The sequence below is a fragment of the Alnus glutinosa genome, chromosome 6 (genome assembly GCF_958979055.1).
Source record: "Alnus glutinosa chromosome 6, dhAlnGlut1.1, whole genome shotgun sequence".
NCBI lineage: Eukaryota > Viridiplantae > Streptophyta > Magnoliopsida > Fagales > Betulaceae > Alnus > Alnus glutinosa.
The window spans coordinates 26,526,004-26,544,314 of NC_084891.1; the positions used below are offsets into that span (position 1 = coordinate 26,526,004).

Sequence of the window (18,311 nt, forward strand, 5' to 3'; positions counted from 1 at the left end):
ATATCGAATTAGTAAAGCTCTCAAATTAGAGTATTAATTTATCAAAAACTATAACTTAGATATTTCGGAATTCGGTGTTAAATCCTGACAGAACCGACTTACGTGACTAGCACGTGATGATTTTAACCAGTTTTACCCGTTTTACCCAACCGAAACGAATAAAGTACACGTTATGCTACACTTCTCACGACCCTTCTTCCCTCCTTTCCCGTTTACTCTCTCTCTCTCTCTCACAGTTACACGAATAAAACGTAAACCACAAATAACCCAGCCACCCAGGTGAAAGGAACGAAACCCTGTGAAAAAAAAAAAAGGAAGCTCAGAAATTGGAAGAACGGCGAGAAAAGCACTGACAGTTGTGGAGGCACTAGATATTGTGGTGGCGTCTCTGAAGAGCTGCATAAAGGACATGCCATGCATGCGGCGAGTTTATCCCTCTCTACTTTCACAATCTGGCTTACCATCATCGTTACCTTCTTATTCCTCCTCGATCTTACACTGACACGCCCACACAAAATAAGCACAAGCGCATGCGCCTCCTTATTGACGTACCCACATGGTGCATGTCATCGATCAATACGTTTCTTCTTCGGACAAGAGGTTCACCATGCTATTTACTGAAGAACCTGTAGAAAACCACAACTCGACCAATGCAACATGAGAGGACCCTCCCTCGTGGGGGATCAAAACACACCTAAATCCATGGGGACAAACCTTGCAAGGACAAGGCATGCATTAATTGATGGGATAGTATGCCAAGAGAAGTGAGTAATTAAGGTCAAGAACCTGCCACTGAATCTTTCCAGTGCACTTGTGGAAGGCAAAGACAGATCGAGAACTTGTAGATTAATTAGTGGCATCCACACATCTTTTCGTCACCTTTAGGGGTAACCCACCCTTCATCCTCAAAGAGTCAAAGTCGAAGACAACAAGTGCTCTGGGCCCTTATCCTTATTCTCCAAGTCAATCTCAAATCTCTCCATCAGTGAAGCTGCAATCGACTTCATCTGAATATACGCCACGTCTTTCCCGATACAAATTCTCGGCCCGGCATGGAAAATCGGGAAACCGAAACGGGCTCTCTTGCCGACACACTCCATTTTACAACCATCTTTCTGGCAAAAACTCACAGCAATTCTTCCCCCAGATGTTCTCCAACCTCCCCGTGGCATACGTGTGGTACGTCACCAGCCAACCCTTCGCCACAAACGTTCCGTCCGGCATTATATCGTCTTCAGGCACGCTTTATTATCCACTGGTACCGGCAGGTACAACCTTAGCGCCTCTGAGATCGCCTCATGCAGATAATGCTTGTCTCGGAGCTCGTCAAAAGTAAACGCATCGCTGATATTTTTCCTATTACGGACTCGGATGTTTTCCAGCTCCTTCAATATGTTTGGCTTCACGTCCGGTTTCGACGATAAGATCCAAAAGAACCAGCTCAAAGCCGAAGAGGTCGTGTCCCGTCCCACAAGAATGAGCTTATATATCACGATATCTCGGAGCAGGGACGGAGGGAGGGGGTCGCTGGCAGTGGCCATGGCCCCCCTCCTCACAATTTTCTAAAAAAAAAAAAATTATTAGGTATAAATTTTATTTTTTTTTTCTAAAAATTTAAAAAATATAAGGTAAAAATAAAAATTTAGTTTATTTGGCTCCTATCAAAAAAAAATTTTGTCATCGACCCCTGCCCATAAGAACTTTCTGGCTCCATCCTGTCTCGTAGAAATTCGGGTGAGCTTTCTTCGTTTGCCATAAACCGGGGCAGCATGCAAGTCTTCTTCTTTTTCTTTTTCTGTCTTTTGTTCCCTTCCGTATAATCTCATCAGCGAATTCGTGGACGGTCTCGATTGCTTCTTTTAGTCTTCGCTCTGATCAACGTTCAGAAACCTTTTAACCTATAACAATATAAATAAAATAATTTTTTTAGTAAAGGGGCATAACGGGTATTGTTGCTTAGGTAAATCACGTGCGAAGATTTACTTATGTCAGGATTTAACACTGAATACTAACAGAATACCGTACCCTTAAGTAGTAGTTTTTAATAGATTGATACCCTGGTTCGAGAGTTTTACTAATTCGTTACCCTTCAGTAAAAAAACGCGAATAATTCGGTACCATTTTGTAAAGTTAAAAAAAAGAAAAAAAAAAAAAGAAAAAAAAAAAAAAGAAAAGAAAAAACCAAAAGAATTGAACCAAGAAAAATGCACCAATTAAAATACTCGGTGGTAGGGGTGTGCAGATTAACCGATTATCGCCTACCGAACCAGCATCGATCACCTACCGACTTAACCGACAAAATTCAATTCGGTAGTCGGAAGAGAATCTTTTTACCGAAAACTGGTCGGTTCGGTAGGCGGTCGGTTAAGCGGTTAACCGAATTACCGAACCAACAATTAGCCGACCAGTTAACCGAACCGCCTAACCGAAACAACGTCGTTTCAATTCTTCTTTTTTTTAAAAAATAATAATAATAAATATATTCATCACTTTCTCATTACCTAACCCCTCTCCATTCCATTTTATTTTTTGCTGAAATGAATTTTTTATGTAATTATGTTGTGTTTTCCACTTTTCCAGTTTTTTTTTTTCCCTGTTTTTATGTATTATTATTATTTTTATAAAAATTATGTAAAAATGACTCAAGGTATAAGAATATTCAATAATTTTCATTTTCATTTGAAATTTTGAATGGGCCATTGGCATTGGTTTGTGGTGGACCATGGACTAGTGGTGTGGTGGTGCTGGGCCTGCTAGACAGCTTGGGCTACTAGCAAATACTGACAAATAAAAGCCTTAAAATTATTTTCAAAATTATTTTGACCCATTAAAAAATGAGACCCAAATTAAGAAGGACCAAAAGGCCCATTTTAAAGCATAATATTGACCTAAACCGATTAACCGACCGCCTTAAAAGAAAACTTCGAAAATATTATTTGTCGGTTAAATGTCGGTGAATTAACCGACTTAGCCGATTTAACCGCCTACTGAACCGCTGCACACCCCTACTCGGTGGGGCTACTAGTAGGGTAACTACTATTATACTTTATTAGGACACTGATGTTGTATTATAAGTTTCTCATGCAAATCTTACTCTAAAAAGGTTAAGGGCATTAATAGATCATATAAAATTGACACTTTATGAAATATGTTACATCATATACTATATGTATAATGTATTTACTTATAAAAAAAAAAAATGTATAATGTATTTACATCCCTTGCTTTAATATTTCACCATCTATGAACACTAGCAGCAATTTCTCTTAAACTGTTATTCAATTTAAGGAACTAAACAACTTTTTATTTTCATATTTAAATGCACTTCACAGTAACTTTTTATATTATTTTCCTATACCATTTAAATATTATTTAAATTAAATGATTGAAAAAAAGGAAAAAAAGAAGAAAGAAATATGAAAGATAAAGTTTTCTATCATAAAATACTGTTAAGAGAATTACTTTTGCTTTCAAATATTTAGCGTACAATTTTTGGTTATCTTAATATTTTGTTAGTTTAAGGAACAACAAGATAATATGATTTCAGAGGTTTTTTAGAAGTTTCCTCTAGATTTAGGAAAGAAAATGAAATTTAGAGCAGTTGATGCTAGCATTTACCACCATCTAAGAGCATTTTCATCAGCATTCTTCATGTTAGCTAGTAAAGTTGGCTAAATTTTGAGAAGCTACTTGCTTTTTAAAATTTATATGAATAATGCTATTTTTTACACCAATTATACATATCAATGATATATTTTAAATAATTTCATATGCTAGCCACTTTAGAAAAAAGGAAAAGCTACTTAACAAGTCCATATGAAATGAGGGCGTTAAATGAATATTTAGAGCATTGCTCAATTTGTATATTAGCTATAAAATTTTTGGTGAATATCAAGTTATTATTCTCTTTTCTGAATTTTAAACAGTTTTTTTTAATTTTTATTTTTTAAAAAAAGTAGTGTAAAATGTTAATTCTGAAAAAAAACCTATAGAAAGAATTGCTTTTATTTTTTATTTTTTTTATACGAAGATAAGATTGTGCTTAATAAAGAATTTTGAGTAAAGAAAAAGAAAATTAATTGATGTAATATAAAAATGAAAATAGTTTTTAATTTTTTTAATAAAAAAGTAAATAAAATTATTTAATAATAATAATAATAAAAAAGTGTTTGACTTCTTTTTTTTTTTAAAAAAAAAAGAAAAAAGAAAAAGGTTAAAAAATTGTCTCCATAGGTCCATATAGCCGATAAATCTAGAATTTGACTTTTTCAGAATATAGCCGATAAATCCGATAAATTATGACAAAGGGTTGTCACCAATTTTTCTGAAAAAAATAGGAATCTGACACCGGTTAAGTGGTAAAGCAGAGACTTGGGAGCTCTGAGTTACGTCCAAATATGGAGGTTCAGGTGCCTGTAATCTTAGTAGATAGCAGCGAAGACGAAGGGGTTGCAACCAACGGGAAGAAGAGAAAGTACGAAGAGTACATACAGATCTCAGACCTGTCTGGTTTTGACAACCTCAGGGCTATGATGGAGGCTGAGGCTTTCATGAGGAGGAACAGAAGGGAGCGAAGGGAGAGAAAGAAAATGAAGAAGAAACAAACTGTATGTGGTTCTATCTCTATTTTTTTCTTTGATTTATTTTTGGTTATGTTTTGCTGTTGGGTTTTTGGGGAAGAGTAAGTGGAAAAAATGGTGAAAATGCTAGATGGTACATGGCGTGAGGATTTAGGTGACTTGCCTATCAGAAATTATAATCCATAGCCTAAAGATGTCTCCGCTAAATTCTTTTTTTCGATTTAAATTTTATCGAAAGGAATGCTCCGATTGTTTGAATTAGATTCTATGTCATTTTACAGGAAAAGAAAACAGAGAAAATAATAATGGTGAATAAAGAGAAACCTGTGATCTTGATAACGGACAGTGAAAGTGAAGATGCAAATAAATTGAAGAAGAGAAAATATGAAGATGAGTACAGAGTGATTGCAGATCTGACTGGTTTTGACAACCTCAGAGGTATGATGGAGGCTGAGGCTTTCAGGAGGAGGAAGACGAGGAAGAAAAAGAAAAAGAATGGAAAGGCTTTATCTTATGCTCAAGAGGAAGTATCTGTACGTGGGTCTCTCGCTGTTATATTTTTCCTTTTCTATTCTTTGTATTTGTTTGTGTGCTTCCTATGAAAGATAATTTTTGTTTCAGTTTTTGCACCTTCATGAGTCATGAGTCTCATGACTAATGTTGATACAATTGACTGCACCGCACTAATTTGGCCTAGGACACTTGCAAAGACAAACAAAATACAGGCACAGGTTACTGGGGTTGCAAGCAGTGGACACTCTGATGCCTAAATTAGTAGGGTAATGTAACACTCTGGTCCGATATTGAGAAGTCTGGTTCAGGGGAACAAAAAATGACAATATTGTGTCGTTGGGGGTAGGTCGTTACAAATGGTATTAGAGCCATTGTCCAGCCTGAAATAGGGAAGTGTGTACAAACTCATGAGTGTTGCCAACGGGCACTCGCTGAGACGTCAAGAATGAGGTGATTCCATGAGGGTCACCAGCGGGGACGCTGGGTCCCAAGAATGAGTGATTATAATGTCTCACATCGCCTGGGTATGAGAATGAAGATGTGCTTATATGTATATTCGCACATTTTTTGACACTACGCGTTTTAAAGTTGTGATGACTATGAACCTATCAGAACTCCGCAGTTAAGTGTCAAGCCTTAATCGGTGGTTCCCTTGGGTCGCCCCACTTGAGGCCTGACATCAATGGGTCCCTTAGCAACGGCCTCAAAATCTTGACCACGGTCCTTGGCTAGCGTTCCTCAGCCGGATGGATATTTTGAATTGACGTAATTTTTTTTTTTTTTTAAAAAAACAAGAAAAAAAGAAAGAAATGTCATACTGATGTTATGTTTCGATTTTAAATTCTGATTCAAGGCTTATAAGCATTGAACCACTAACTCCTTTCCTCCATTTTTTCAGTTGCACCAAAAGAAATATTGGTATTTATGAATCCACTTATACTCATTTGACTAGTATTCTTTGACAGTTTGACTCATTAGCTGCACGCAAGCAATCAGTGGCACTCATTTTCTTAGTCTTTTACAGGAAACCAATATGGCAGAAAGAGCAAAGGAAATAATATCGGGAACCATGGAGCAAGAAATAGAAAATCCTATGATTTTGACGGCAAGTAGTAAAGATGAAGATGCAAATAACATGAAAAAATTGGAAGATGAGCATAGAATCATTTCAGATCTGACTGGTTTTGACAACCTCAGAGCTATGTACGAGGCAGAGGCTCTCATGAGGAGGAAGAAGAGGAAGAGGAAGAGGAAGAGGTTGAGAAAAGGGAAACAAAAGATTGTATATCATGCTCGAAAGGAAGTGTCTGTACGTGGTTCTTTGACCATTTCATTTCATTTCTCTTTTTCATTTGCATCGATTTATTATCTTTTGTTCCTTTCTGCAGTTTGGTTTTTGAGAAACTGTGAGGGAAAAAATAGTAAATTCATTGAAGATAATATGATGGACTCAAATTTTGCATTTGATTTACTACCGTTCCCTGATGAGCACTTTTTCCTTAATTTTGTTTTTGTTTGCAGTTTTATAACCACTGTTTTTAGAATAATGGGAAATTTGAGGGTCCCTATTTGTTGGTGTTAAAATTTATTGTTTTCCAATACCTTTTCTATTAGTACCATAGCTTCAGATGTTGCAAATAAATAAGAGATGACTTGCTTTGTTAAGAGAAAGAAACTATCTGAATTAAAAAGAGTAATGATATGAGAATATGATCTGCCTCAAATAATTGTTTCAATTTGAGCTTGCATGTTTATGTTTGCATATTTATCAAACAAAAAAGTTTGTGGGTGTGCGTTTATCTATTTATGTACATGTGGTATGTTTACGTTTGTATAATGTATTATCGGAAGTTTTTGTTTCTTATAAAGAAACACCAAAATAAAAGCTGCGTTAAAACTAAGAGCAAAATCAGGTCAGCTATAAGAAACAAGAGGACTTGAGTACTGGAAATTATAATGTATAACTGGATGATAACTCTATTCGGCCTTCCTCCCTCTTCCTAAATAATTGATTGAACTCAATGACAACTATTTCTTTGTCCTTTTGTTCTTCTTAATGATCACATATTGATAAACTCTTCTTCTTCTTCTTCTTCCATTTTTTGATTTCATCAAGTGGAATTCATGGATTCTCTTTCAGAACTGTGTCCCGCATGCTGCACAATTCCTGAACATGTAACCCAACTTCAATTCCCAATGATTTATCCACATAACCTTTTTCTTCTTTTCTCTATTTTTTCATTCTTAACACCCCTTGGGAATTCACAGAGGCAGCACAAATTCAATCTAATTGTTGTTACCGGTTCCCTTGCTGTAGGTGAAGAGGAACCTGTGCTTGAACTTGATCAGTCTTACCTTAGAAACTGGTGGTGCATTGTTATTGCAGCGTTATAGTTTGATAATCACAAATCGTGTGCTTACACCCCCCCCCCCCCCCCTCCCCCCCATTCACTTGCTACAGGTTGATGCTACGAAAGATGAGGGGCAGTCAGCTAGAGTTCAAGCAGCAAAAACAACAGAAGGATTGGAAGCCGCGTCAGTTGAGGTAACTGAAAACATTGTGTCTTAAAAACTTTTTAGTTGAATGGATTGTTAAATCTTTAATCAGTATGAAGGGATGTATAATAACAGTTAGCTATTGGATGTATTGACTACTCGTACGTGTTCTTACTTTTTCAATAACATATTGCAGGTACTGGATACGATTTTTCATTCTTTCTATTAGTTTATCAACACCATATAATGGTTCCTGGGTATGGATTTCCATTTTTTTCAACCTTAATGAGGTTGCTGATTTTAATTTTCTGAAGAGGGGAAAGAATACGTGGTGTTGGGGGAGGAGATTGATCATCTCTAAGCACCGTGGATAGTAGAAATTAAAGATCTAAACTTCAACAGCATGGTGAAGAAGGTTAAAATTTCAAATAAAAAGGTAAAAAAACTAAGACTAGTGATAATATTTAGGGTTGGTTTGGTAAAGTTTTAAGAAGGGTTTTGGGTTTTGAAAAGAGTTTTGATAATGATGAAAAATTGGAAAGTGTTTTGGTGTGGGCCACATTTGAAAAGGTGTTGTATGTGGGGTCCTCAAAAGAAAATTCCACCATGGTGGCTACTACACAAATTTGGTGGCGGTCACCCCAGGCTTGCTAGACAATCGGTGGCCACCGTTAGGCTGCTAGACGATTTTGGCAGCTACTGCAAGGCTACCAGATGGTTCAGGCGGCGCCATCCACCATTTTTTTTTTATATGTAATAAACGTAGGCTCCACACATGAAAAAAATGAGTATGTGTTTAGTTATTTAATAAGTGTATTGTGTTTTATTCTTTCAAAAGCCTCTCTTTTTTTTTTTCTTTTTTAATATCAGAGTTTTATGGTTGTTTTGAAAAGTGTGTTAGTGGTGGGGGCTACATCTGAAAATCCACTTGGCTAACTGATTTTTAAGTAGTGTTTTCAGCGTTTGAAAAACCAAGAGTTTTCTAAAAGTTTACCAAACACACCCTTAGTATCTTGTGGGAGTTGATTTTCGTTTTTAATTCTCCTTTGTTAGAGAGATAATGCTATGCTATGTTGTACTCTTATAGAAGATAGCCTTGATGAGGCGCCCCTAGTGAGGTGTCCCTATCAGTTGTCTCTTTCTAGAATATTCTTTGTTATATTGTAATTGCTTCTCATATGTATATGGAATGGATAGAGTGAGGGCCAAGACAAAGAACAACTCTTTCTTTCCGTACATTCTCTTCTTACAGCACTTCCACACCAAAGATCAGAGTTGTGTAGTTTTTACCCTTCTATTTGTATTTTTCAGGATCTCCAGACGAAGTAGGTGATTGGTATGGGGCATGAAGTTGGAGGTCTCTACTATCTGGATTTTGCTCTGATCTTTCCTCCACAGGCACTTCAATCTTCACTATCTCCTTTCCAGTGGCATTGTCGGCTTGGTCACCCGTCTCTGTCCACTTTGAATGTTTAAGTCGGGAGTCGTGGTCATATATCTCCATGGACAAAGATTTCATCCAAACTAGGTTGGAAGAACTTCTTTTAACCTAATATTTTTTTTTTTTTATAAGTAATAAATTTTATAAAAAAAAAGCGTAAAGGCGCCCCTAAGTGCACAGGTAGTATACAAGGGAGCAACCAAACCAGCCTAGAAAGAAAAAGACCTAACAAACCCGCGAGACCCTAAAAACCCATAAACCCCAAAACTTAAAAGATCTAAGACCCATGAGAGGTAGTCAACACTACATCATGTGAGCCTTGTTTTTTTGACGCCGGGATGTTGCATAATCATCGCCATAATTAATGGAGCTTTTCAGATTCAACACTTCCCTCCTACCTTTAGTCTTTTGGCACGCAACCATTGATTCCTGATGAAACTCATCTTCGCTTAAGCTGGCATCCACCTTTAACCTAATCTATAAAAATGACATGTGTTCATTTTTTTAATAGCATGTGAGATGCATATAGTTTTTAATAAAATATTCCAACTTTATCCCTGTTATTAAAAAAACGTGTTTTTCACATGCTCAAGGGACACATGTCAATTTTATAGACTGGGTTAGAGGAAGTTTGGAGGAAAACTTTGTCCTATCTTCGTTGTGTTGTGAAGCATGTTAGTTTAGTAAACATTGTCTTCTGTCTTCTCCGTCTAGCTTTGTTGGTTGGGTTTCTAACCCATTTGAGTTAGTACACTCAAATGTATGAGGTCTTTTTAGTGTTGTGTCAACTAAATTTCAATACTTTGTTATCTTTGTTGATGACTACTACCAGCTGACTTTGTTATTTTTAATGAAAGTCGTCATGAGAAATGTCTATTTTTCAGCTTTTTCTGCAAATAAATCACAACTCAAGTTGGCTAGAAAATTCGAATCTAAAGAGTATGTCTCATTCCTTTGCTTCTTATTTATCTAACAAAGGCATTGTACACAAGACCACTGGTCCTCACCCACCATAACAGAATGGTGTTGTTGAGCGCAAAAATTGATACCTCATACCCATACGTTTTTGGAGTGATGAAGTACTAACTGCACGCTAACTCATCAATAGGATGCAATGTCTCCTCGCTCCATCTTATTTCCTCCTTCTCCAGTCTTCCATTTGCCTCCCAGATTTTTTGGATGGATTTGTTATGTTCATAATCTTGGATCGGGTTTTGACAAAACTTGATCCTCTCTACACTAGTGTCTTTCTTGGTTATTCACGTACTCGTAAAGGATATCTATGTCTCTCCAGTCTTGTAGCGTTATTTTACAAGTGCTGATGTTACTTTTTGTTGAGTCTCAATCATATTTCTCTGTAGCTAGTTCTCCCAAGGCATATCAATTTGAGTCTCCTGCATCTTCCATCCTTTTTCCGACTCTGACTTGCTTACCTTCCTCACTTTTTCCTGTATCTTCCCCCAAGCTGTTGCCTTTGAAGGCTCCAGCACCGTTACAAGTATATACCGGACGTCCACGACCGACAGCTCCAGTGCCCCCTCTGTCATCCTCAGTCTGTTGATCCTCCATCATCTACCAACTCAGATTCATTTTCCATTGCTCTCCGAAAAGGTACACCTTCCTGTCTTACTAAGCATCCCATTAGTAACTTTGTTTCTTGTCAATCGTTGTCACCTTCTCTTTTTTGTTTTATTTTCACACTTTCAAGTGTTTCCATCTCTAAAACTATTCAAGGTGCACTCTCTGACCTGGGTTGGAGGCAAGCCATGGAGTAGCAGATGGTTGCTTTACATCAGAATGGGACTAGGGATCTTGTTCCCTTGCCACCTGAGAAATATACTGTTGGTTGTAAATGGGTGTATATTGTTAAGTTCCATCTTGATGGTTCTGTTGACCACCTCAAGTCTCGATTGGTTGCAAAGGGCTGTACCAGACTTATGGTTTTGACTATGATGAGACATTCTCTCCTATGGCCAATATATCTTTTGTTCGAGTCTTGATATCACTTGCGGCCAATCTTGATTGGCCTCTATATCAATTGAATGTCATTTGTTGCTCAGGGGGAGTATTGGGGCAATGTCTGCAAGTTGAAAAAAGCACTATACGGTCTCAAGCAGTCACCAAGAGCGTGTTTTGGAAAGTTTTATGAAGTTGTCATGGATTTCGATCTCCGTTGCTGTCAAACGGATCATTCTGTTTTCCACTTTACACACTGATGCTGGATACATTCTAGTTGTTGATGTGGATGAGATTGTGATGATTGGAGATGATTCTGGAGGCATCATTAGATTGAAACAATTCTTATAGCAGCACTTCCACCCCAAAGATCTCAGCAAACTTTGATACTTCTTGGAAATTGAAGTTGCAAGATCTAAGCTAGGCATCGATTTATCTCAAAGGAAGTATGTACTTGATATTCTCGAGGAGATTGGATTGTTGGCTTCTCGTCGTGTTGACACTCCTATCCAAATCATAAATTAAGAGATGGAGACCTATTTTCAGATCCTAGCCGATACTGTCGAGTGGTTGGGAAGCTCAATTATCTCATCACATGGCTGGATATCTCATATGCAATTAGTGTGGTGAGTTAGTTCTTAGAACCCCCGAGACACATTGGGATGCTGCTATTTGTATTGTTCGGTACCTGATGAGAGCTTCAGGTCCAGACATATTGTTTAGAAATAATGGTCATCTCAGGGTAGAAGGCTTCATTGATACAGATTGGGTAAGATCACCTTTAGATAGAAGGTTCACCCCGGGGTATTGCACCTTTTTGGGAGGAAATCTCGCAACATGGAAATGTAAGAAGCAAAATGTAGTTGCCCAGTTGAGTACAGAAGCATAATACAAAGCAATGGCTGATACTGCTAGTGAGCTAACTTGGTTACAACACTTTAGGAGTTAGACTTCCCAGCACCTACTCCTATCCCACTATCTTGTGATAACCAAGCCACTTTACACATTCTTCCGATCCTGTGTTCCATAAAGAGCCAAACACATTGAAGTAGACTGTCATATCGTACGAGACCAGATACTAAGCGGGACATAGCTACACCATGTGTGAAATCTGAAGACCAACTTGCTGATGTCTTTACAGAATTACAAAATTTTAATTGCAAGTATTACTAAAACATGTTATCAGAAATCTTACGTGTAAGTTCATGGAATCTTATGTGATGTTTTCCAATAATTGCTAAGCTCTTCTTTTCAAACTTTGATTCAGTTGTGTCAAGTTGATAAATGCCTCTATTTGGAAAAGAAATTACGAAGTTGAGTCTTCTAGAATGATCTGTTTCACAGTTTTCTGATTTTAGGTTGATATGGCAAGGGGAGAGAAGCAACCTTTAACAAATAAAGTTATAGAAAGTGCATTGTTATTGAAAAAAAAAATGGTTGGGAGAAATTACAAGATGGTGTCGCAAAGGCTTCTTGTGAGTTGAAATGTCAATACCTTATTTCCAATTGAAAAATGTTATTTGCAATCATAAACTCATTTTTTCCCGATTATATCATTTTCTAGCAGAGATCCAGATACTTTGATCCTCCAGATGGCAGCTGGGACATTGGTGGCAATTGTGGAGATGAATGTCATACAATAGTAAACTATAAAGTGCAGAAGCAAAAGAGGCCATGCTTCATATGTGCAAGTTTTGATCATACTTGGAAATCTTGCAAACAGGTGACATATACTATTTTGAAAGTTGAAGTTTTACTTTACAAAACCTTCGTAACTGATTAACGTGTTAGAGAACCATCAAGTCCTAAAAGCTTACGCTGTTTGAAAATGGACCTTGAACTGAGTGCATGTCTTTTAACCCTGTGGACAGCGATCCTCGTATACTCTGTTGGCGAGCCATTGGTCCCAATTGTTTTAAACTTTTTGGAAGTTGGCCAACAGTATGGAGTATCTCTATCATGTATATTACAGTCTTCTCATTTTCAAATCATGTATATTACAGTCTTCTCATTTTCTTTCTTTTGTCTGCATCTTTCTAATCAAATGCAGTTCAACATTGAGAAAAAGTATGGCAAAAATGAGTTTTTCTTCGTATGTACTAAATCTGTAATTTGATTCTAGACATTAGGATCTAGTATAAATGTGGTGAATGATAGCACATCTCAAATTGGACATTGTTAAATCACCACTTATACCAAAAGTTTAAGCTAATAGAAAATTGTGAATTAAATTATTAAATTGATATTTAAGACTCCTAACCAGTAAAACCCAATGCATGAAATATTTATTGAATTGGGGGGTAAACTGTAGAGTCAGAATTTGAACTCAGGATTTTTGTTCTCACACCATGTTAAATAGCCACTTAACTCAAGTTTAAGCGGCTTGTAAATGGTGAATTTAATCATTTAATTAATATTCTAACAGACATCAAATGACTATTTTTATTCATCCATTAGCTAATTGTATTGTTTAATAACGACTATATTGTTTGAGTCAATTAGAAAATGAGTAATTCTAATGTGTAGTTTCCAAGAAGCCTCCCCGGCTCTTAGTAAGTTGTTCTCTGCTACTGTCCAAAGGGGCTTCCTATCAGGTTTTTCTGTGGGTTCTGGCAGCAGTGAAGTGATTAACATTTCTCATCTATTGTTCGCAGACGATACTTTAGTCTTTTGCGGGGCTAATTCTGATCATCTTCATTATCTACGTTTGTTACTTCTATCCTTTGAAGCTTTTTCAGGTTTAAAGATTAATTTGGCTAAGTCTGTTATGGTTCCTGTGGGTTATGTGGATAATATGGGCGATTTGGCTTACATCTTAGGCTGTGGAGTTTCCTCTCTTCCTATAAAGTACCTTGGTCTTCCGTTGGGGGCCCCTTTTAAGGCTAAGTCCTGTTGGGATGAGGTAGTAGGTAAGATTGAGAGGCGGTTGGCTAGTTGGAAGCGGTTGTATCTGTCGAAGGGTGGTAGGGTTACTCTTATAAAGAGTACTCTCTCCAATCTTCCTACGTACTTCCTCTCCCTTTTCCTTATTCCCTCCAGTGTCGCTAGTCGTATAGAGAAGTTGCATCGAGATTTCTTGTGGGATGGCATAGGCGAAGAATTCAAATATCACTTGGTTAGTTGGTCCAAGGTTTGTTCTCCTATCTCTGAAGGTGGTTTGGGCATCCGGAACTTGAGGATTTTCAATAAGGCGCTCTTAGGGAAGTGGTTGTGGCGTTATGCTTATGAGAGAGAGGCTTTGTGGAAATCTGTTGTGGATGCAAAGTATGGTTCTACTTGGGCTGGTTAGTGTTCCTTAGACCCCCCTGGGTCTCACGGAGTGGGGATTTGGAAGAACATTAGGAAGGGGTGGAGCTTGTTTTGTAGCTATATCAGATTTATCTTGGGAAATGGGTCTAGGATCCGTTTTTGGGATGATGTGTGGTGTGGGGAGACGTCCCTCAAGGAAGCTTTTCCAGTTTTGTATGACATAGCTTGTGTCAAGGATGCTCTCGTGGCAGACCAGTTGGTAGTGGTTAGCGGGTCCTATCAGTGGGACGTCAGATTTTTTCGAGCAGTCCACGACTGGGAGGTGGACGTCATGGCTTCCTTCTTCTCTTTACTGTACTCCTCCAGAGTTGTTCATGATGGGGGAGACCGGCTCTGGTGGTCTCTTTCTCACAAAGGGTCTTTTGATGTTAGTTCTTTCTATAAGGTTCTTGGTTGCAAAGATGCAATCCTTTTTTCCTGGAAAAGCAATTGGCGGACCAAGGCTCCTTTGAAAGTGGCCTTCTTCGCTTGGACGGCAGCGCTTGGGAAAATCCTTACCTTGGACAATCTTAGAAAGAAGCGTGTCATTGTGATTGATAGATGTTGCATGTGCAAAATGAACGGGGAGACTGTGGATCACCTTCTTCTTCATTGCGAAGTTGCACGCGCTCTTTGGTATGCCATCCTTAGTCGCTTCAGTCTGTCTTGGGTGATGCCTCTTCGGGTGATAGACTTATTCGCCTGCTGGTGGACGGGTGGACGCTCTCGGAGTGCGGTCGTGTGGAAAATGGTTCCTTGTTGCCTTATGTGGTGCTTGTGGAGGGAACGCAACAATAGACAGTTTGAGGACAAAGAAAGAACCATAGAGGAGCTCATTTCCTTTTTTCTTCATTCTTTGTACTCTTGGACGGCTGTGTATCTCGCACCTCTAGTGATTAGCTATAACGATTTCCTTGTTTTGTTTTCTTCTTCTTCTTAATTGCCTTTCTTGTATACCCCATGTGTACTTGATTGCGCTTTGCGTTTTTTAATAAAACCTCTCTTACTTATCAAAAAAAAAAGTTTCCAAGAAGCCTCCCTAAATTTTAGGCTTCATATAGATACAGCTATAACAAGGTAATTGTCTCTTTGATAATCTCAAATTCACTTGCTCTAGGTCTTGATCTCTAAGATTGCCAAAGTTTATTTAAAAAATCCACTAGTTGCTTTCTGAAAAATAGAGATAAGAATCCATCATAGAATATGTCAATTTTTACAAAATTTCAGCAAATTAGTGCCATTTATGCTATTGTTAATATATTTTCGAAACATTCCTTAATGAATGTTGATTATATGGTAGCGTTGGGCTGCAATGTTATAAATATTGCTTGGATTTGGTTTGCTGAATACTAAAGTGCATCCTTGACTTCCCATCAGCGCCTGGATTCCTTTGTTTGGAAAGGAAAAGGCCACTCTGCAAAAGGTTGTCTGGACAATCAAAGTTCTAATATTTGTCTAAGATGCGGGGGTTCAGGGCATAGCATGTTTTCATGTAGGAATGCGTATTCCCCAGATGATCTCAAGGTCTGTAGGGTGATCCAAATGCAACTTTCTGTGTTCTTTTTCTTTCCACTTAACCTTTTCTCCTTTTCCTGTTTATAATGTTGTATACTGGAAAGGTTCTTTTAGACTGATTCTTGAATCATGTTTTCTGGCTATTATTCTTTTTTCGTGGGCAGAACATACAATGTTATGTGTGCAACAGTTTTGGTCATCTCTGCTGTGTGGACTTTCTGGGTATGCATCCAAGACAACTTTCTTGTTACACCTGTGGCCAGTCTGGCCATCCTGGATCTGTAAGTCATAACCGATGATAGAGATTTTATATCTTAAAGCATAATTCTTGTAAATAGAGCAAGTTCAGAATCTTATCAAGGTTCATCAATCAAGGAATGCACAAAGTTCCGTGGAGAAAACAATCACTCAAAATCTGCAGCATTATGCTACCAGGGTGGAGAGGAGGTCATTTTGTAGTAAGGACGCACAAATGATGTTAAAGTCCATTTCAACTGATACCCACTTGTTGAAGTTATTTGAGTTCTTGTAGGTATCTCTCTCTCTCTCTCTCTCACACACACACACACACACACACACACACACACATGAGCAAACATACCCGCACACACACACTCACACTCACACATACTGCCTCGAGCAACGGTAAGTTTGGACACAACAAATCTGAAGTTTTGTTTAAAGATATTTGAAGTTGCATTGAAGTGAATATATATTGAAGTTGTGTGGGGTGTTGTGTAGTCATTTTGATTGGCGAAGTTATGTTGAAAGTTTAAAGAAAAAGGAAGAAAGGTTGAAAGTAGGGTTTTAAATAAAAAAGAGATTTTTGACATGATAAGCCGATGTTTAGGAACATTCATTCAGTTTATTAGGGTTGCATGGGATAGAAACAAAGATTGGTGGTGAGAAAAATGAAATTTGGATGAAGTTTTGATACGTTCAGAATTTTAGGGCTTATGTGGCAGTACCGAATCCCCAAGATTGTAGTGAATAAGGAGTAGAGACTCCAAATATTATTTCCCTAAGTGTTTTAGCTAATAATGAATGTATTTTTTATTAGTTTATTTTTTTCTTAGTTTATTTTCTTGCATTATGTTATGACGGCTAGACCTAATGGTTATGTCTTATGACCTAGTCGTCTTCTATATAAGTGTAACCTTAATCAATAAAATAACATGCTGAATATTATGAAAACCTATAACCTTTGTTGGTATTTTTGAGGTCACGGTTCCCTCGAAGTAGCCATTGGAGATCACGGCTCTCTTAAAGTAGCCCATATCTTTTTTCTTTGTTCTTTTTATTATTTGATTACATCAAGTGGTATCAGAGCGAAGGTTGATTGTTTTTTACAACAATCTCCGATCCACACCATCACCGTGTCTTCCCGATTTTTCCAAAATGAAGAAGAACGAGGAAGGTGGGAAAGCCTGTGGTCAAAATTCCTCGCATGGAAAGATGAACCGAGCAAACGGATGGAGGAGATCAAGAAAAGAATTGAAAGCTTTTCTCCACCACGTACCTCTTCAACAAGCCAATCATTGCCCATAATAGGAGAGTCCAACGTAGGTTCTGCTGGTATGAATTTTATGCCCCATATAATCAATGTCGAGGCTACCGAGGACGTCACGATGCCGCCTGATTTTTCTGGGGATATTTCAAGCCCGGATGGTCGTGTTGTCAAGGAAGGAGTTGCTGGAATTCTTGTTGCAGCTAATCCAATGTAGTTTGGCGTCAACAACAGGGTTCTACCTAGCAACCAGCTTGAGCCGAAACCGAAGAAGCTGAAGAATGGGTCCGGTAGGCCAAGGGAGTTCCTGTCTCTCTATCCAGAAGGAGCTAAAAATATCAAGGGGGTGCTGCAATAGATTGTGAAGAAGAAAGAAGAAGAGAGGAAGCAAGGGTTGGAAGAGCATGGAGTAATTTTTACAAAACCAGAATTCTTCCTTGGGGATAAGGAAGATGTTAGGGGAGAGGGATGATACGTTCAAAATTTTAGGGCTTACATGACAGTACCGAATCCCCAAGACAGAAGTGAATAAGGAGTAGAATCTCCATATATTATTTCCCTAAGTGTTTTAGTTAATAAGGAATGTATTTTCCATTAGTTTATTTCCTCCTTAGTTTATATTCCTGCATTATGTTATGACGGCTAAACCTAATAGTTATGTCTTATGACCTAACTGTCTTCTATATAAGTGTAACCCTAATTAATAAAATAGCATGCTGAATATTATGAAAACCTAGAACCTTTGGTGGTATCTTGGAGGTCACAGTTCCCTCGAAATAACCATTGGAGATCACAACTCTCTCGAAGTAGCCCATATCCTTTTTCTTTGTTCTTTTTATTATTTGATTGCATCAAGTTTTTTTTTTTTATAAGTAAGAATTCATTAAAAAGCGCAGAGGGGCGCAACCCTAGTACACAGAAAGTATACAGAAGTGCCCCTAAACAGAGGAAAGGAAAGAACAAGAAAGTAAAAAGTCAGAGAACAACAAACTACCCGGGCTATGCGCCGACACCC

The 18,311-nt window shown here is 37.8% G+C and overlaps 1 protein-coding gene and 1 pseudogene across 10 annotated transcripts in view; one reads left to right on the top strand and one right to left on the bottom strand.

Moving 5' to 3' along the window:
* Positions 1–846: 846 nt before the first annotated feature.
* Positions 847–2,516, bottom strand: LOC133871670 (cytochrome P450-like; annotated as a pseudogene).
* Positions 2,517–4,282: 1,766 nt separating this feature from the next.
* Positions 4,283–18,311, top strand: part of LOC133870278 (uncharacterized) — a 29,318-nt gene continuing 15,289 nt past the window's right edge. For 2 of the 10 annotated variants that reach the window (XR_009900680.1, XR_009900676.1), the window contains exons 1-9: positions 4,283–4,607; positions 4,862–5,113; positions 6,118–6,402; positions 7,555–7,638; positions 12,345–12,461; positions 12,551–12,709; positions 15,652–15,798; positions 15,954–16,070; positions 16,165–16,321. Coding sequence is in view for 1 of the 10 variants with exons in the window: in XM_062307367.1 (XP_062163351.1) it covers positions 4,398–4,607; positions 4,862–5,113; positions 6,118–6,402; positions 7,555–7,638; positions 12,345–12,461; positions 12,551–12,709; positions 15,652–15,798; positions 15,954–16,070; positions 16,165–16,247 (1,454 nt within the window). In the remaining 9 variants the exon portion in view is untranslated. Of the gene's footprint in view, positions 4,608–4,861; positions 5,114–6,117; positions 6,403–7,554; positions 7,639–12,344; positions 12,462–12,550; positions 12,710–15,651; positions 15,799–15,953; positions 16,071–16,164; positions 16,322–17,116; positions 18,029–18,311 lie in introns of those variants that run through there. The other 8 variants (XR_009900682.1, XR_009900677.1, XR_009900675.1 and 5 more) reach the window with 7 other exon arrangements.